This window comes from Chenopodium quinoa, unplaced genomic scaffold (assembly GCF_001683475.1).
Source record: "Chenopodium quinoa cultivar QQ74 unplaced genomic scaffold, ASM168347v1, whole genome shotgun sequence".
NCBI classification, from domain to species: domain Eukaryota; kingdom Viridiplantae; phylum Streptophyta; class Magnoliopsida; order Caryophyllales; family Amaranthaceae; genus Chenopodium; species Chenopodium quinoa.
This window is the reverse complement of record NW_018745080.1, coordinates 189,058-209,059: the sequence shown is the minus strand read 5'-3', so window position 1 is coordinate 209,059 and position 20,002 is coordinate 189,058. Positions and strand designations below refer to the sequence as shown.

Here is a 20,002-nt window from a genome sequence, read left to right as displayed (position 1 = left end):
GTGAAGTGTGGGGTGGGGGGAGGGACGATGGTTGAATCAGCGGCACACATTAGGGTTCATTGAAAATTTTGTTATTCAACAGTATGCAGGTCATGAATGAAAAGATTCAAAAGAAACCCAGTAATTATATAGAAGTATATTTTAAAAAAATTAACACCCATACGATTGAAAGAAACATTCTGTGATCGTCGTAATATTGGTATGTATTGGTGTATCACAGTGAAAACTAGAGTATTACACTAGGACCTACAAAAGTTTAAATACAAATTGGGTACTATCAATTTGTACACAGAAAGGGCCAGTGCAGGTAACCAGTGGCCACTACCAAAATCAAAGCAATGACAGGACTATACGCGAGAATAAAGCCAGTCTTAGTAGCTAAGGGTTATACAGAGTTCTTTGCTATAATCGTTGAGGGAAGAATAATAATTAATGGACAAGATCACACATTAAGCATGTTGAGAATCCTTTGCTATACAAATGGGCAAGATTCATCAGTCCAAGGTCCATCAGCAACCATATGGGCAATGGGGATATTGAGCACAATCAACAGACATTAGACATCTTCGATACATCTGAAACTTGACTTGAAACCATCCGAATTCGATGTAGATTTCTGGGCTTGAAAAGTAGTAACTAGTAAGTGATAAAGGTGCACACAATATGTGCAGAATGCCTGTGTCATCGAATAGCTCCAAGCAAATTTGCACCATCAAGCTTTGCACCATCCAAATCCTGATGTGAAAAAAAGAAAATATTACTTGATTTTGAATGATTTCTTGTATCAATGTGAGAAACCATGACACCCTATTTTATATACTTACAAAATAGATATTCAATCCAGACATTATACTGTACTCAAAAGAAATATTTGAAATTTAGCCAGGATAAATTTGACAAGAACTGTTGACCAAAAACAGGCCGTAGCTTTAATAACTGATTAAAAATACAAGATGCCTATCAAACACTCCTCGGTGATGCAACATACCCTTTGGTCTTAAATATGTGATGATAGATATAAATACGGAAACACCATTGTTCCTAATTTGTATACACAAAGCAACTTTTGCTTTCTCTTAAGCCAGACTGGAGTTTGTTAATGTTGACTTGTAAATACAATTCTACTAATAGTAGTGATAGAAAAGACACAACCAAGCTAAACTGGAAGTGATAAAATACTAAATTTACAAGGTTATGCACATACAGTATTCTCAATTATGTTGAAAGGAAAACTAGATAACACTCTACCAAGAAACGAGCATGGACAGGTCATAAAGTTGCTAACGCCCAAACTTTGGTTTGCACACTTTTTTTGGTTCGTACATGTTCATTGATATTCTATTGAATTCAAAAATTAAGCATATGCTTCATACTGGACACTTTTGTAAGTTAAAATTTTTCAAAGAACAAAATTGTGCAGTAGAGGCAGATGTTTGTAAAAGCAATATTTGGGTGAACTTACAGATGCGGGAGCATTAGAATTGATAGATGTGGAAATCACAGAAACGCCACATATCATGGTGGTGTGCACCACGGTGGTTTCCTAGGCTTTAGTGGAGGATGTTTGGGAGATCAACCCACAAGTTTGACCATCCCAAGCCTTAATTGTTCTATCTTTAATGCTTTACATAAGAAAAAGTTAGAGGATTCTTCATGTCAAAAAGCGAGGCCACGGGGAATTTCTTAATGAGTGCTCCAGCCGGAGAAATACTCTATGTCAAAAAGCGAGGCCACGGGGAATTTCTTAATGAGTGCTCCAGCCGGAGAAATACTCTATGTCAAAAAGCTATCCAAGGGGAATTTTCTCAAAGAGCATTCCTTAGAATTCACCGCTCAGGGATTTTTACCCGACAGCTCAAGGATCTGCAGTTTCAGTAGTCCAGGTTTGGCAAATACTTCAACCTGCCTGGATTCCCCAGTCCGGGGTGAGTCTACAGGGTAATTTTTCGGCCTTTCTTTTATACTTTAACTAGTTAATCCTGACTGTTCACTTGTAATCTAAGGGCTCTTGTTAGTAGTTACTAAGGGTGAACTAAAAAGTGTAACCCACTCTATAAAATGGAAAGAAATATGTTGTGAGAACAATTTTTGCCTATCATCAATTTATGAAAATTTTCTCTCCTACTTGCATCTTTGCGAGCTTCAATCTTTGTGATTATTCAATCTTGACCATACTTTATGTGGGATACAATATTAAAAACCTTGATTTCATTTTAAGTTTATTTATTTATTTAATTAAGGTTTTATTTTTTGCTAGTTTTTTCATTGGTTCCACAAAAAACACCACCCACCCCCCTTTTCCCCCAAAAAAGGTCATCTTGAAGTGGAAAAGTAGTGGATATTGAAAGTTGTAGTGAAAAATATGCATCACTTACGGTTTCCCGAAGATCAACAAGTCGTAAATAAGCTCGCTGAAGATTTGCTCCTTTTAGATTAGCATTGGTCAACTCTGCCCCCTGAAAAACATTGCAAGTCATTTATTATGCCTGCTTTGTTGCAGTCTCATCTGTCATCTCTGATTAGTGTGACTTTATCATGTCATTTATTGCTCCAAATTTCAAGGTTTTTTTGACATAGACTGTTTTGATGCACAGCAGAGAAGCTAAAATCAACTAAAAGCTTACCTTCAAGTTGGCCCCTTCCAAATTAGCTCCTTCTAAGTTGGTATTGGTAAGATCTGCACTCTGGCAAGTAAAGGTAGTCAATTAAACATCGTCATAACTTGCATCTTAAATCAAGCTCAGCTCACATACAGAAATTTAAAAAAAACTTTAACATGCAGGTAAATCAAGCAATTACAAAATGCAAGCAGACAGCTTCATTTCGGGCAAAGTATATAAAATTTCAATCATACAATATGATAATTCAACTTAAGTCTCTATTTGAAATTACATCAGCTGAAGTTAGCAAGGGCTAGCTAGAAGCTAGTAATGGTTAATCTAATCTGGTGCACTAAAAGTGTTAGGCAAATTAAGCTGTTGAATGAACTAGTTTGTCAATATGTCCTAAGTCTTAACTAATACGAACTAGTCAAACTCCGCAGATCAAGTCACACTACCCTTATTAAATAGTGAATAAGATTATAAAAATAACCTCTGGTCCAAACTTTTAGGAATCCACGGTTTAACAGTAAGATTTCCACCGTTCACATGCAAATCTCAACTTCAATAAAACAGTTTAATACCCAAATTGTGATCTATAATAGGTCAAATTCACACTTCACAACTAAACTTCCCCTTACCCAGTACATTCATCGTAGTCCACAGACAAACCATCAGAACCACACATCCTAATGGAAATCTCTAAACCATAATTTAACTTTTAATGAGAAAATACACATTAATAATGATCAAAATCAAACAGGAAAATTGACAACAAATTTCTTTAAATTGTTGCTCTGAGCCGAAGTAGTTTATTTGATTTAAAATTTGTAAAAAATAGAAACCTGTAAAAGTAAATGATACAGATGTTTATTTGATTCGGATGCATTTTCCAACAAAGACTAGTATAGCATCTTGATTATCCTATCAGCTCTCAACTTCTCATCTCGATTGTCTGATAATTCAGATCCAACAGCCCAAATTGGTTTGTAGTACTCATTATATATGTATGTATGTATTTTTCATAATTTATATTTTATACTAAAATGATTAACTTTAGACCCTGAACATTTGGCAATTGTTAAACCATTAGTATTATGTAATTCATACAGACAAGCAGTTCCCATTCGGATTATATTATTCAATTTCATACTCTTCTACAGTTTGAATAACGTGTTCTCCAAAAGTGATTCTACAATCTAGTAGGAAAGAGGATGGTAAAAGTAGCTGAAGGACTAACTAGCAGGCACTAAATATCCAGAAGTTCTAAGGACTCATCTAACAATCAGTGGAAAATGCTTAAGTGCTTAACAAAATGATACGAGCTCATGAGCCAGTGATCTCCTTATATGGATGTACAACTACTGGAAAGAGCGATAGTAAGAAATGCAAAAGGGCATTATCAGTATATCATGGAAAAATCACATCATAAGCTTTGATTTTTAGGAATAAGATCATTACACCAGAAAATGAAGGATTACATAAAGAGGCAAAACCACCAAGCTCAAGCAAAAAGATAATAGAGCTTTGATCTTGCCATACATCAAATACTCTCCGGGAAATGCTCAAGAGCAAACACATAATTAAATGAAGAATCACTACCTACAAATACTCTCCGGTGACCTTCCGTCACTATTGGAGGATGGTAGCCTAAAGCTACCGATCACTACCTAAGAGATTTGCAGCATAATGTTGCTAGTTTAAGAAGCTTTAATCTTTGTAAGTGAAGAATCGATTCTCAATATTCATTTTTCCAGTTATTTTGACTTAGCAAATTAGTAGCAATCTGAATCCATTACAAGATACTTGGAAGTGTACAAGAATTAAGATTTAATGATAAGAAGCAAACCTGCAAGTGAGCAGAACGCAGATCTGCTCCACAGAAACTACAGTCAATCAAACAGGCATCTGCAAGTAATGAAAAGGTTTGGTAAATTCGAAATGCATATCCTAAAATTATATCCACGGTAAAAAGACAAGTTCATACATTTTTAAGCAATCATGCTTTGGTATGCTCTACAGGCATGAGAACACGATTCACTATCTAATTTTGTTAAACTAATCTGATAGTGTACCAATGTACCAGGTCCCAATTTGCATGTTTTGGTTCGTGATTCCAGGTTAATTAGAGAATATAGCAACATTCATTAGGGTCATAATATATAAGTATAGTATCACTAGGTACTACATTTGGTTTAGAGTTTTGAATTTGGTGTTACATAATTATATTGCATTGTAACTTGTAGATGGAAAATTAAAGCAAAGCGTTTAGTTCTTCAAAGTGTATAACTGTATGTGAAATGATATTAAGTTCAGCAGAACACCATAATACACTACATAGATATTATAGGCTATATCCAAATCTCCTTTCATTAATCTCTCATAGTAACACTACAAAACAACAAATCATAAAAACTATTATTACCCCCTAACATCTAAGGGTTACTATACATTAGTTAAGATCCCCTGAATCAAAGCACCATTAGTCAAATCATGAACATTCAAGCAATTCTATCAGTGAAAAAGAGAACCAGTGATGGAAAAATGAACGAACATAATTGGATTTTAAAACTCAAGGGAGACCTTAGCAATTTCTCTGTAAGCTAAAAACCATTAAAAATAATCCATAGAGTGCCCCCCCCACCCCACCCCAACCAAAAAAAAAAAAAAAAAAAAAAAAAAGAGAAGTATTAAAAAAAACAGCCAATGAAGATCAATAATAGGTGAGTGCGGTGTGCCTTCTATAGAGCTTATGTCAAACACAGTGGACCAAATTTTTCTTATGTCAGATGAACCATAAGATTAAGTAATAATTTAAATAAAATAAAATGTATTGAAACTACTTGGATACCTCAGGATTCTATATAATTAGGAATTTCAAGTACAGTCCAAAATTCAGGTGCTGAATGGAAAAAAAATGGCCTCAGATTCTCATCAACCAACTCTCAGAAAAAAAAAACAGCATTAGTGGCGACAAAGAAGCAACAGAGCTAGAGCTGATGCTGGTGGAAGGTTCTCATGTGAAGGAAGTATTTAGGGGAGTAGGATTGATTGGATAGCAACATAGAGAAAAAGAAGGAAAGCAAAATCACAATACAGTAAAATCATTCACTTGCAGAATAGAAAATCACATACTTTAAGTAACAAGATTATGTTGTGCACAATGTGCATTGGAGTTTGAACAAAAAGCACAGTATTCTTCATAGTAACATATAATGGGAAAACAAATTCAAAACATTATTCAGATTGATAAGAAGGATTGCCTTGCAGGTTTGCACTCTGCAGGTTGGCACCTGCCAGTAAAGCTCCGCGAAGATTTGCCCCAGTAAATTCACATCTTCAAGAGGTAAGACAAACCCATCAGCACCCCAGAAATTATAAAATATACAAAGTAAACCATCTAAAAGAGACTTAAGAAACCACAGTAGCTGTGGCAAAGACAAAAATGTTTTATGTAACATACAGAATTGACAACTCAACCATGAGATATTTATTAAATAATTTCAAAGTTTCTTCAAGTTACTTACTCGCGCAATGTTGCGTTATGAAAGATAGAACCTTCAGCATCCACATCCTGCAAAAATAAATGAAGAAATCACACTATATAGAAACTCTTAGGGTTGCATCTGATAATATGTACTGCAACAAGTAAACCGTTAATACACTTAAACTTAACACACCCGAAATTTTGCACATTGAAGGTTTGCACGAGAGAAGAATACACCCTTAAGAGAAGCATGGCTAAAATCCACATCTGAAAGATCCTGAACACAACATAATTACAGGGTATCAGACATACATAAAAACATTCATACGACAGTACATATATATATAGTAGATAAATTGGAACAAAAACTGAACAGAAATAGTGCTAAAGATAGCAAGAAATTTGTTCTCGATATAATCACAGGTCCAAAAAAAGTGGTAATTTTGAGAAAAACTTTCAAGTGCAACTCTACCTTCACTCAAAATCACCTAATCTGAATTCAGGGGCCATTCAAAAAGAAAAGGAAACGAAACTAACTTGCCAACCCCCCCCCCCCTCTCCCTCACCCCAAAAAAAAAAAAAAAAAATCCCTTTATGTGTTTGGTTAGGGGATTGAAGGTTAAAAATCTTTACAGTTATTTGGTTTTATTGATTAATGAAACACCCAGCCCCTCTCTCTCTCTCTCTAAGATTATGAAAAGGCCTAATCAAACACTCACTAAGGGGTAAAGAGGTTTGAACTACCTTTATTAACTCCCCCAATTAAATGCCACCTAAGTGTTTGGAAAGATATAGATAATGGAAGAAATTACACCAAACACCCAGTGGATGATTTTGATTGCCTTGTCTAGCCAGTTCACCTTTCATCCAGATAGAAATAAAACAGGCTCTCATCAAAAGGACACAATTTAATTGAAAACTAGCCTATAATTTGTGTGGGGTGGGGGGGGGGGGGGGGGAGGGGGGGGAACAAGCTGAACTGGACACTGGCTGATACCAACCCAGTAGAACTAAAGAGGGGGGGGGACAAGCTGAACTGGACACTGGCTGATACCAACCCAGTAGAACTAAAACAAGTAAAAACACAGTTGCTGAATGTAAAGGAGGAAGAGAAATGTCAGGCCTTTATCTAATCCGGTAATCCTAGTACTAATAAAGGAAAAGATTTTACATAATGGTATGTCACCTTAGGTAAATGGCAGCCACGTTATACCTGGAACTAGTGACACACATTTGCTAATGGAAGAGGAAAGGGAAAAAAATATCGGGCCAGAGGTATTAACAGAACCTAACGCTAAAGTTTCCATTATGTCAGAAAGTGAAATCCTATTTGTCAAATGTCCTGAATAGCAGAAAAAATAAGAGAAAATTAGGTAGATTACATTTTTAGAAACAGTATGAGCATTTCACATTACCAGTTTAGAGAGATCAAGCCCAGAAAGATTCACCCCTCGAAATTTAACTTTCTCTGATTGTATGCATTTAATAATATCACGACGGGTTAGTTCAGGATTATCATCCTCATCTCTCTTCTTACTTAGAGCTGTATTTATTCTCTCTATTAGTCCCTGACAACAAAATCCATTCTCATGTTCAGTAAATGCAATATCAACCTTTTCAGCTAACTGACTCAAAATAACAAAAGTTGTAACTTGTAACTGAACATTTTAAGTTCATGCAAAAATTCAGGTAACGATAAGCTACACACAACATGCAGTGTTTCCGACCTTTCAAGTGTCTTCCTTCCAGTATTAGAAAATCAAATTTAAGCATGAAAAGAGAAATAGGCATGAATAGCAATGGAAAAATTCAATCTTTGAACAATCATCAAACCTTTTTCTTGTCCGCTAATAGCAAGTAACAGCATTAAGAAACAAGGTAAGCCACAATATGTCCCAGAAAATTGTCAATAGAGTCTCATTGTTTTATGCACAAATCTCAAAGATTAAACAGATGATGCAAAAGGAGGATATCTCTTCATGGTAACATATACATGAACAAAACAAGGATACCTAGTTATTATAAAATATATACATGAGTTATTAAATGAACTCTAAATTCACCTAAAAGTTTCAAATACTTGGAAAAAAAAGGAACAACAATCAACAATTTTGCCTGCCACTGATGTCAATTAATTTCAGACTTAATACAGTGGAACTTAGCCACAATTATTGAACCATAAAATTTATATATATGTAGGACATTTCTTTTGCACTCCCTGTTCCCACACAGAATAATTTTTTAGTTGGTAAACTTTTTTTTTTTTTTTTGAGTAATTGGAAATAGAATGAAATATATTGGACGTTATGTAGACTCCAGCACTGATGGAATAATGTAGCATTTTCTTGCTCATTCATTCGACTTAAACAGGATGCGCAATAGTTAAATTTTTCAGTTGAAACTGCAATATAAAGTTGTCATTTAAAACTGCAATCTATACGTTATAAATTTTCCAGGTTTTACCAATTAGCAAATTACATCAGGCTGCATTTTCCCATTCCAAATAGTACTAACTTAAACAGGATGTGCAGTAAGTGTAAAATTGGCATATACAACAACAACAACAAAGCCTTAGTCCCAAAATTATATTGGCATATGATTAAAATATCATAGCATGTCCTCCTACAACAAAGATGCATACTTTAGCATAACAATCAAAAGTAATTTCATTTATTTTAAAAAAAGTCAGCCACTCATGATTTTTTAGAATCAAAAGCCCCACTGCAACATAGATTTCAAGGTACAAATCCTCATCTAGCAGAAGGATATAATGACAAAATTCAATTATCTTTAAATCAGACAGATGGACTGTATTCATTCCCTTTGGGACCATGCTACGTATTATATGAATAAAATATTTCCTTCTATTGTTTTAAGTTTTTAACCTTCAAAAGAGTGAATTGTCTTCCTTCCGACTCTGCCTTAAATACTATATTCCTCTAGAGAAGCGCTAATACAGAGATCATCATCAAAATTTGCAACGAATAAGTAAATACAAATAAATTTCATATATGAGTATGAGACAAGACCCAGGCAATTGAGTAAGGCTCACCACCAAACATTAAGAACAGGTGAGAGAAAGGGAGGAATCACACAGAGACTTACTGAACCTTTCCCCGAATACAGCTTATATAGAAACATCACACTGATACACACTCTTCTGTTATTAAAATTTCATTTACTTATCAATCTCATTAACATCCAGTTGTATATCTTCTAATGAAGTAAGTTTCCACTAGGTGCATGCTTCTGTCCCCAATTATTCATCTAGTCACATCAAGTAAGTTCAGATCTTAAGTGCAATATAAATTTCAAATTGCAGACATCAGTGAAGACTCCACTCAACAATTATAAACTTATTTCTCAACATTTTAGTAATCGTCAACAAGGACGGGAGGGTGGGGGACTAGGATATAGGCAATCAATTATACTGCATTTTCTTTTGTATAGACACTCATCACCATCCTGCTCACTGTTGGATGTAATCACTGATTAAAATAACATTGGCAATAGCAGTGCAAATTGGCATAAAGCATATAGAAGTATAGCACAATCAATTATATCATACAGAAATTAGATCTGAAAGATGTAAAGGTGAAAAGAGTATTGTTTACAAGAAGTTGATAGTATTCGGCCTCTCGTAGTAGCTCAGCATAATCGGAGTCCTTTAAGTTGGGAATCATACCATCCCGTAGCCAGTTCAAGATATGCCGAAAATGTTCACCATCTCTATCCACAAAGATATAGCCCTGAAGAAGGTTACTGTTAGTTTATTACTTATAGAAGTTATAACAAAGCAAATAATATGCCTGAAGATTGAAAAATTAGATGCTGCATGACAATAGATGATATTAAGGCAGTCACTGAGCTATTTTTCTTTCTTCCTATATAAGTGAATAGCTTTTGCTAGCTTGGTTGACGAGGAGGAAATTTACTTAATTCCTATTGTGATCCCTTCTTACAAACTAGTTTTACAAAAAGAGAGGTTCCTCTGCAATTTAAACCCTGACTTTGTGACTTTGTAAGATCATGGACATCTGAGTTTATGTGAGATGCCAAGCATTGAAGCTGACTAGTGTTCTTTTTTGTGCAAAGCTTACGAGACCACAGTTACATTTTACCAAAAATGATTATCTGGCTGGTTGAAATTATTGAACCTTAAATGGATTTCATTTAGGATCAGGAGCTTGTGAGTGTGCCTGTTTAACTAGCCTTCAACAGGTTTGTATACAATGTGAAATGAATACTCGGAACTGCTTGAGCAAGCTATATTGCTCAACCACGGAAACAAGGTTCATACCCAAGTGTTAAACTCCTTAAAGCTAAAACATTGGGACACAAGGACATTATTCGAAAATTGGACACAGGTGTGGAATGCAGATACCACATTCATGTAACAGTATCCTTATTTTAAAAGACTGTTGCATGTGCTTTTCATGTTACAAATGCATAAACACAGACATCATGGTAATTTATTCACTAGTTCTTGTTAATTTAGGATGATAGGATCGAAGCTCAAATTTGAACATATATCATACAAAATTCTCTTCGTTTTCCTTTTCTTCATTAATATGTGGTTCATATGTCATGTCGATTAAAAATTCCATTCCCTTGAATTTCCTTTTCTTCATTAATATGAGTACATAAGACAAAATTCTCTTCGTTTTCCTTTTCTTCATCAATATGAGTACATAAGACAAAATTTTGGCATATGCATTCCCATCTATAAAATTCATCCTGTTAACCTCAAATTTCTCAAAACATTGAATCTCCCGAAATCCCCCCCCCCCTGCCCTATGTTCCTCTAGTTATAACTAATAAACAAAATTTTGTTCCTAATGTTAGGTTAAGAACTTGGACTTGCTCATTCTGACATTTAACCCACTAATCCTTGGATCCTCGCCCCTCCCCAAAGCCCCACAAAAATCAGAGTGAACTTCACTTATCAATATTCATCACATAACTTCTACAGTTCCCCAACGAAATCATTGACTGAGAACTTTTTACTCTCAATCAACTGATCTACACTCTTAATGGAATGAAATACTACTGATAACAAAATAACATTGATCCATAATCCTATGTTACCTAATTTTCCATTAATGGGTATGCAAATCACAACCTACTACTGTTATATTAGGCCAAAATGTACCACTTTAACATACAAATTCGCGTTATTCAGTATACCGGAGACTCAACTACACCCTTAATCCATGACCAGTACAAAAATCACCGCGATAACAATGTAAATAATAAACATATAGTCAATTAAAAAAAAAAGGCAACAAGGGTAACCTTGTCAGAATCTTGGCAAACAGTGTAGCGACCACTAAACATCGCGGCAAGCATCGAATCAGGTTCTCGTTGCGTCAATGTATCAACTGTTGTACAGAATTTCTTCCCTCCTACAATTCAAATCATCAACAACAAATACTCAAACACAATCAAGAAACCTCACTTAAATTTTCAGCATAAACTATCAAAAAATGGTATAATTATACAGTAATTCAGTCCCAATTAAGTTGCATTTGGCTCAAAATTGCCCAAAAAATCATCAAAAGATTGAAGAATAACGAAAATCAGAAAAACTGAACTGAATCACAGTTGAATTATACTCTTGAAAATCAAAATCCTTTGCTTGTTAATGAAGGAATGAAAATATATAGAGAAAAACAGATGAGATAGGAGAGAGAACGAGAGAGAATACCAATGTTGAGACGGACGACAGAGGGAGAATCGGGAGTCATGATCGACGGGAGTAGTGAGGATTGAGAGAGTGGGTAGGAGAGAGAATATGGTAAACGCACGCCGACGACTGACTTGGCACTGTTTTTTCACATTCTCACACTTTTTTGTAAGGAACGCCATTTAACGGCAAAATGGCCTGTCCGGGATGCTAGTTTGTACTTACTTGTTTAATTTGTTAATCATGTTTGACTGTTTTTTTTTAATGTTTTGATAATCTTCTTGAATTTCATGACTTGAAAAAAACATTTGTAAGCACTGATTATCTTATCCAAGTTAAATATAATTTGTTTGATAGAAAAGCACAATAAATGAATTACTAAAATGGTAAGACTTGTTGTTTCAAAAAAAAAAATGGTAAGACTTGTAAGTTGTAGCTTAACACGTATTGGTCTCAAGTTTAAGTCTAGTTATGTTTGTAGTGCTTAAAAAAAATGTGACATGTGACACGTATTCTGTTTTAGGAACGTTGTGTAGATTGTTAGAAAATATCTTGTTTTTAGGCAATTTGTGAACTAGTACCTTGCTTTATTTTTTTTGGCCAACTAATACTTTGAATTAAATTTTGTTTTAAATATGGCACCTTAATGACAGATTTCGACTAAAAAGTCAAGTTTGTGATGTTTGGACTTTCAATTTTCCATCAGTTTTGGTCACAATGGAGCATGTGAGAGCTAGCCAATGCATAAATAGGAAATTCAAATCATTTCTACCTTCATTCTTCCCTTTCCTCATTCATTTATCCGTTAAAGGCTATAATTATGCAAACTTTCGTTGTTGTTGAAATTCCATAAGTTGAAGCCCACAAGTTTCAGCTTTCAATTGGGGAGGCAATGGTAGATTCATCAAATTAGACTTATAAACCTTAGGGGCGTGAATCTTTAAGTACGTGCATCACACGATTGCACGCGTAAAAAGGGTGGAGAGAAAATGAGAGTCAAATGCTGGAAATTTGACTTTTCGACTAGAATTCGTCATCAAGGTACCATTTTTAAAACAAAATTTAATTCAACATATTAGTTGACAAAAATAAAATAAAATAAGGTATTATTTACAAATTGACTTTAAAGCAAGGTATTTTCTGACAATTTTGCAATACTTGTGCGATATTACTCCGTACTTGGCAAACCGAGTACACAAAAAGCTACTCCCTCCGTTTTGAAATACTTGCTCAACTTTTCATTTCCGGCCGTTTTTAAATAATTGTTCTATTTCCTTATTTGAAAAGGTTTTACAATATTTAATTTATTTTTCTCAACTAGTGGATCCAGCCTAAATCACATTTTATTAATTTCATATTCTCTTTACTCCAATTCTCTCAATTACTTTTGATTTTTATAATTTTTTTTTTCGTCCACCTACCCCACTACGTTCATATTTTATTACCTTTTTCAAATTTCCGCTAAAACTTCGCGCATAAAAAATTAAATGGAGCAATGTATATAAAAATGGAGGGACTATCATCGAAACACGCTCGGTGATCAATTATGGTAAAGAAACTTCAAAATTCTCCACAATTGACAAATTGACAATAGTGGGAGCAGATCAGCAGAGTGGCAGAGTCAGTCAGCATTGTGATCTCATCTCCCTCACCGCTCTTGTTTCTTTCCTCCCATCTTCCCCGAGAAAAAAGGGTGTAAAAGTCTAAACTTTGAAATCAGATGTAAAAAAAAATGGGCAGAAAATTCCCACATTTCATTCCTTCCCCCTTTTAAAAATCACCTGAAAAAACAAACACAATAACCCAGAAATCTGTGAAAATCTCAGAACAATAACAATGGTGATTAAAGCAGAAAGCCTAACATTAATACTAGTAAATTTAGCAGGAATAATGGAGAAAGCAGACGAATCAATTTTACCTGGAGTTTACAAAGAAGTTGGTGAAGCTCTTCATGCTGACCCCACTAAATTAGGGTCACTCACTCTCCTTAGATCCATTGTTCAATCTGCTTGTTACCCACTTGCTGTTTATCTCTCTGCACGGCATAACCGTGCCCATGTTATTGCTCTTGGTGCTTTTCTTTGGGCTGCCGCTACTTTTCTTGTTGCCATCTCTTCCACTTTCTTTCAGGTAGTATTTCTAATCTTTGATCTTAATTGGATTTTGTTTGTTTTAGTAGATTTTTAGCTTAATTTGTTTTAGTTGTTGATTGTAGATGTTTGAGCTAGTTATGAGGAATTGGACTGCAATTGGGGACTGAATTAGGTGAATTTTGCAATTTTTACACCCATGTTTGGTTTTGTTGAATGGATGTTGTTCTTGCATGTATAGATTAATCCATTTTTGGAACAAAAATGGAACAGTTATTGATCAACTACATATTGGGAATTTTCCGTCTTTTGGATTATGATGGACCAAATTAAATGTCTTGATGAACTGATCTTCATTTTGTTGTTGTTATTGTGGAGAGGAAAATTGGAATGATCACTGGCCTATTAGATTAAGTATGGAAGTAGCATATTATTAGAAGTCTAGGTTTGTAAATTAGGTATATAGGGATATCAATTCCTTACCCCATTGTAAGCGAGAGTCTTGTTGGGGTTTCTTTTCTAATGGTGTTGTATGCATTCGTCTTGGATTTGTGGAATAGAATTAGGCTGTTAGTGTTTGATGTTCTCCATATAGTATTATAGCTTGCTACTATACAGTAGACTTTGTGTGTGCGCATTTGAACAACTGTCACCCTAAATCGGGAACAAGAATAGAGGTTGCTACGGAAGAGCTAGAACTATATTAAGATAAGAGATGGTGTTTGGGGCTTCGATAGTTATTTATGTGATAGGGTTGTTCAAATGGTTATTTTTATGCCATTGACAGCCCAATTTGGTAAGCTGTAAGCAGTCATAAATTGCGAAAATGCTAATAAATTTGTATGTAATCTCACAAGGAAATTCCGTGTTGATTAACATATCAGTGAAATTCATCTTCAAACATGTGTTTTTGTTTATAAATCTCCATTTCCCCACAATACCACTGCTAAAGTGGTAATGGAAGATAATGAAAGATAATGAAGAAAGTGATGTATTTGAGGTGGGATTAGCATGGTCTGTGTTCACAAATTTACTTCACCATTACCACCACCACCTATCAAACGGGCCATGTGGATACAAGTGTGAATAAATTTCTTACTATTTTGTGAACTAGCTAGAAAACTTTAGGCAGGATATATATTCTAAATATTTTATGGCAAGTTTTGTTGAACGTATCTGTCCTGTTATTTCATTAAGTATATACTCTTAAATGAGAGCCAAAGCTGCGGTAGAATCAAGACTCTAATGCACTAGCATCATGCTTTCATTCTGAAGTTGGGAAGTAAAGGGGGCTGGAGTTTATGCGTAATCTCTGTTTGTTTGTACAAAGTTTCACTTTGGTGGGTGTGGGTGTGTGTTGAGGGGGGAGAGGGGGGGGGGGGGAGTTGAATCCAATATTCCAACCAGTTATAGTTTAGGGGTTCAGAATTTGTATGCATGAGAAATGGGGTGCTGGGGTCATGTGCTATTTTCTCTGAAATGACTTGACAGTCAGCATAGCATTGGTTAGCTAATGAAAGGAACATTTTAGGTTTTTTGTAGTCACAACTTCACTTCTTTACTCCTCGGTGGAGGAGATTCATTGTTAATCTAGGAAGGTATGTAGAAAATTTCAACCAAATAACTAAAAAGCAATGATCTTTGGCCTATAACCTAAATGAAAGAGATATATCAGTTGTCAAATGAAATGGGTAGAGGGCAATGAAACACTCAAGAGATGTTTGTCCTCAAAAATGGAAGAGGACTGGTGGAATGTTGAAGGAGTGGATTGAAAATTGGGTTAGTAAAAGCAGCAATCTTACTGGGTACATAATAAAGAGTGAAAGGAGATTTGCTACGGTAGGATTGACACAATGGAGCTAGAGAAAAGCATGCGCATAGATTTCCTAGTAGATATTCAATAAAATTGCCGCATTTACAACTTTGACATTCACCATTACCCCGTTCACAACTAGTTTCGGTATTGTTGGCTGTTGCTTAAGAACAGCTGTTGGCCTTTAGCCTTAGCATTGCTGTCATAGTGTACGCCTAATGCTTGTATGAAATGTCTGATCTGTTGTCAAGAAGAATGTGGATTTACAGTTCTTACTCATAAATTGTGACCTTATCGTAGTCTTTGCGCAGCTGCTACATACTCCTAGTAAATTTGCAATTTAATGTGCATTTCAGGTTGGAGGAGATTAAATTATTAACTATTCAGAAATATGTCAAATGAATTTTATGCGTAGGTGGCAGTTTCGAGAGCTCTAAATGGGATAGGACTCGCGATTGTTGCTCCTGCTATTCAATCCCTTGTAGCTGACTCAACAGATGACAGTAATCGAGGAACAGCATTTGGGTGGCTGCAGCTGACATCCAATCTTGGCTCAGTTGTGGGTGGGCTATGTTCAGTTTTGATTGCTCCAATAACAGTGATGGGAATTCCAGGTTGGAGAATATCATTCCATCTTGTTGGAATAATTAGTGTAATCGTGGGAATTTTAGTACGTTTATATGCCAAAGATCCACATTTCTCCGATGACAATACTTCAGTGAAGGCCAATGGATCATTTTCTTCACAGGTGAAAGAATTAGTCGATGAAGCAAAATCGGTTATTAAAATTCCATCTTTCCAGATTATCGTGTCCCAGGGTGTCATGGGTTCTTTCCCTTGGTCAGCTTTGTCATTTGCAGCCATGTGGTTGGAACTCACTGGTTTTTCTCACACAGAGACTGCAATTCTTATTGGGCTATTTACTATTGCTAGTTCAATAGGGGGGCTGTTTGGTGGTTGGCTGGGCGACAAATTGTCTAGGCATTTACCTAATGCTGGAAGGATAATATTAGCACAGATAAGCTCTGGGTCAGCAATCCCTCTAACGGGTCTGCTTCTGTTGGTTTTACCTGATGATCCTTCTACTGCTGTGGCGCATGGCTTTCTCATGTTTATCACAGGGTTTTTCATATCCTGGAATGCTCCTGCCACTAACAAGTAAGTCTTGGAGAATGTTGTTATAATGCAACATGGTTTGTTATTTTGCGTGCCACACAATATGCAGTTCATATAGTAAAAAAGCCTCTTGATGGAAGATGCTGCTGTGTCATGAACTTCATTAAAGGTTGATTGCAATAGAACATTCTCTTATAAGTGAACCTTTCATCAATTAATTTGTCAAAGAATTGGAACAAAGAAAATTATACACAGATAAACCCATGATTGCTGGTCCCAAGTGTTTTACTAACAATCTACAGAAATATTCGTAGGTATTTTTAAGAGCTGGCTCAACAGCCTATATATAGGGTACTGTCATTTTCAAGGTGATAAAGTGAGATTAACGGTAAATTTTTTGACAGGAATGTCTATCAACTGTAGCCTCAAGAATGTTGGTTTCAACTTTCATAACCTAGTTCATCTTTGTTTATTTTTATGGTGTGTTAGTGTTGCCTGATATCCTGCATCTTTGTCAACCAAGTTGACCATTAGATTGTTTTGTTTTCTTTGTGGGTTTATTTTTGTTTGGACTTCAATATTTGGACTTATCTGTGTTACATTCTCTGTCTAAAAAGAGAATGTTTTTATTCAAGATTTTAAATGCTGTGCGCAGTCCAATATTTGCAGAAATTGTTCCTGAAAAATCAAGAACAAGTATCTATGCATTGGATCGATCATTTGAGTCAATACTTTCATCCTTTGCACCACCTGTTGTCGGCATATTGGCTCAGCATGTCTATGGTTACAAGCCCGTTTCTAAAGGATCCACTATCACAGAAGAAATAGCAACAGATCGAGCAAATGCTGCATCATTAGCCAGCGCTCTTTATGTTGCAATAGCTATTCCAATATCCTTGTGCTGCATCATCTATTCATTCTTGTATTGCACATACCCAAGAGATAAGGAGCGTGCCCAAATGCAGGCTTTAGTAGAGTCTGAGATGCAGCAACTGGAGGCTGATAACCTGATTGAAGGGCAATACACTTTGGCAGAAATATCAAAATCTGAAGGGTTGCTTTTCGAGGATGGAAGCATTGAGATGGATTACAAAGTGGGAGACGGTGATGCTAGAGTGTTGCTTCACCATCGATAGTTGATGTCGTCTAGGATGATTATGCTTTATAATGTAATGTAACTTTAGGTGACAAAAATGTCTGATATTTTTTAAGTTTACTCTCAACTAACTCTCATGGTAGCTGCAAAATTTTTCCATGAAAGGTTAGGATATTTTGAGTTGTAACGCAAAAAGAAAACATGTGAAGAACAAACTGTATTTTTGTCAATGTACAGAATAGGATTTGTTACCTTGTTTGCATAATTTTCTGTTTGTGTAAATTTAGGTCATGTAATATCGATAACAATTCAGATTCGTGTCTGCTAATTTAGATTGGTTGATTGGATATGGGTCACGCTTGTCTAAGTCTGTAATGTACCTATATTTGCTGCGTCAAAACTTCTGCAGGAACAGCAGAACAGCATTGTATGATGTCCAATTCTATGAGTGTAGTATTTTTTCATTAGATTTTTACGTAGTGCTGTATATATGCTTTACCATTGATCAGTACTTTTGAGTTATCTAACCTCCATTTCAAGTATTGACAGACCGACTTTCAAGTTGGAGGTACCGTATCAAATGTTCAACAGAATTCATGGAAACAGGAAACAGCATATAGAGTTATAGACGAAGGTAAGGAAAGATCATGGCGTTTACAGTTATTTGCAACTTTGCTTTTTTGAGGAAAAACCATATAATCTGCAATCTGCATGCCTGCTAATTCAGCTCAGATACTGTTTGCATTATCTAAGTGATCTAACTGAAATGAACGTTTTCTGCTCGACTGTTTTGGGTATCCTGCGAAGAGTAGGAGGCGTTCTTAGGGGCGTTAAGGGCTATCAACTAGTGTTCCTCGGATATCTTTTACCAGAGTATGTGGGAAATTGGCTTGAAATTACAGTTGATGTTGGGTACTAAGCCCTAACTACATATGGCTCGCATTGCTCTGGTTTAGAATGTTGTTTTTCCTTTTTGGCCCTAACTTTTTGTTTTTTTTTACAATAACAAATTAACAATACATTCACATTATTATAACCTCCCTACATAAAAAAAAAATAAAAAAAAATAAAATAAAAAAAATAAAAATAAAATAAAATAAAAAAAATAAAAATAAAAATAAAACCTTTGTATATTCACGAGTCATACACTCATAGCCTAATTTCTTCTAGAATTATTGCCCATGTATTATACTTTATACTACGTATTAAATTGTACTTCTATTTGACACTCCCTATGCTCCAGAAAAGTTCCCCTTATAAATGGATAAATTAAATGAAACTTTAAATATCAAACATGCATAAGTTATATCAAAACATAGGTTTAATTTATAGGCTTCTAAATCATAAGTGGATCTTGTTTAAACTATTTTCCACTTTTCATGGTATGTAGATTATAAATCGTTGAATTGTGTGTAAAAAGTTATACATTGTATTTAGTTTACATAGCTTAATCATTTGCAATTGTTTATTGAAAATCATTCAAATCCTTTTTTCTTAACTCTCAACCTTATGACACTCTTTACACTCTCGAAATATTCCTCTTTTACATAGATAGTTAGATTTGAATTGTGTGTGTTTAGGTCCAATTTATCCTCAATTGGGCCTGGTTCACAAATGATACAATCCAAAGTCCAAAAGCAAGGTTCAACTCTCCGGCCCAATGTCAAGTCAGTCAAAGGTTCAGTGCGAGTGGCAAGCCCACTTGACTCCAAGGCCCCAAGCCCCTCAATTAAGCAAAGGTATAAAAGCTAGCCTTCTCTTCACTTCGCATGCATCCACAATTAGCCTCAAGCACTAAATCTCTTGCATAGCTTATTCTCTCTCCCTTTAAACACCGTACTGACTTCGGCATCGGAGGGGCCTTCCTCAGCACAACCCTCGAGGCCAGTTTTACGTGTTCTTTACTGTGTAGGAAATCCTCGCCTCCAGCGTTCTTTGGATCGAGACCAATCTTCTCCACCTCAAAAGGGCTTGCTGAAGGCCCCATTGTTTTCATACCGAAACAATTTGGCGCCGTCTGTGGGGATGATACAATAAGTCAAAGCCAAAAATCCATCACTCCTAGCGAAAAACATGACTAAGAGTGGCAAAAGCACCAAAAGTGCTAGAAAGAG

The 20,002-nt window shown here is 35.4% G+C and overlaps 2 protein-coding genes across 3 annotated transcripts; one reads left to right on the top strand and one right to left on the bottom strand.

Moving 5' to 3' along the window:
* Nucleotides 1-165: 165 nt before the first annotated feature.
* Nucleotides 166-11,961, bottom strand: LOC110709629 (FH protein interacting protein FIP2-like). Of its 2 annotated transcripts, XM_021887835.1 has the most exons (11): nt 11,795-11,950; nt 11,383-11,492; nt 9,702-9,836; nt 7,503-7,655; nt 6,281-6,364; nt 6,128-6,174; nt 5,864-5,937; nt 4,450-4,508; nt 2,625-2,684; nt 2,376-2,456; nt 166-735 (listed from the first exon to the last, which is right to left on the bottom strand). In XM_021887835.1, the coding sequence occupies exons 1-11, from the start codon at nt 11,832-11,834 to the stop codon at nt 682-684; spliced, it is 897 nt and encodes a 298-aa protein (XP_021743527.1). In that variant the 5' UTR covers nt 11,835-11,950; the 3' UTR covers nt 166-681. The 2 variants fall into 2 exon arrangements, with proteins under 2 accessions (XP_021743527.1, XP_021743528.1); XM_021887836.1 differs by lacking the exon at nt 7,503-7,655 and having other exon boundaries at nt 11,795-11,961.
* Nucleotides 11,962-13,072: 1,111 nt separating this feature from the next.
* Nucleotides 13,073-18,321, top strand: LOC110709628 (purine efflux pump PbuE-like). Its single transcript, XM_021887834.1, has 3 exons — nt 13,073-13,903; nt 16,092-16,834; nt 17,448-18,321. Exons 1-3 carry the CDS (start codon nt 13,610-13,612, stop codon nt 17,926-17,928), a joined length of 1,518 nt encoding a protein of 505 aa, XP_021743526.1. The 5' UTR covers nt 13,073-13,609; the 3' UTR covers nt 17,929-18,321.
* Nucleotides 18,322-20,002: the final 1,681 nt, after the last annotated feature.

What these genes read in the sequence shown, in the direction of transcription:
- LOC110709629 (XM_021887835.1), bottom strand. Translation starts at nt 11,834, where the DNA reads ATGACTCCCGATTCTCCCTCTGTCGTCCGTCTCAACATTG. An exon ending in CCGAATACTATCAACTTCTT is followed by an intron (nt 7,656 to 9,701) that starts GTAAACAATACT and finishes TTTTGTTGTCAG; the next exon opens with GGACTAATAGAGAGAATAAA. An exon ending in GGCTTGATCTCTCTAAACTG is followed by an intron (nt 6,365 to 7,502) that starts GTAATGTGAAAT and finishes TGTTGTGTTCAG; the next exon opens with GATCTTTCAGATGTGGATTT.
- LOC110709628 (XM_021887834.1), top strand. Translation starts at nt 13,610, where the DNA reads ATGGTGATTAAAGCAGAAAGCCTAACATTAATACTAGTAAATTTAGCA. An exon ending in TCTCTTCCACTTTCTTTCAG is followed by an intron (nt 13,904 to 16,091) that starts GTAGTATTTCTA and finishes TTTTATGCGTAG; the next exon opens with GTGGCAGTTTCGAGAGCTCT. An exon ending in AATGCTCCTGCCACTAACAA is followed by an intron (nt 16,835 to 17,447) that starts GTAAGTCTTGGA and finishes TGCTGTGCGCAG; the next exon opens with TCCAATATTTGCAGAAATTG.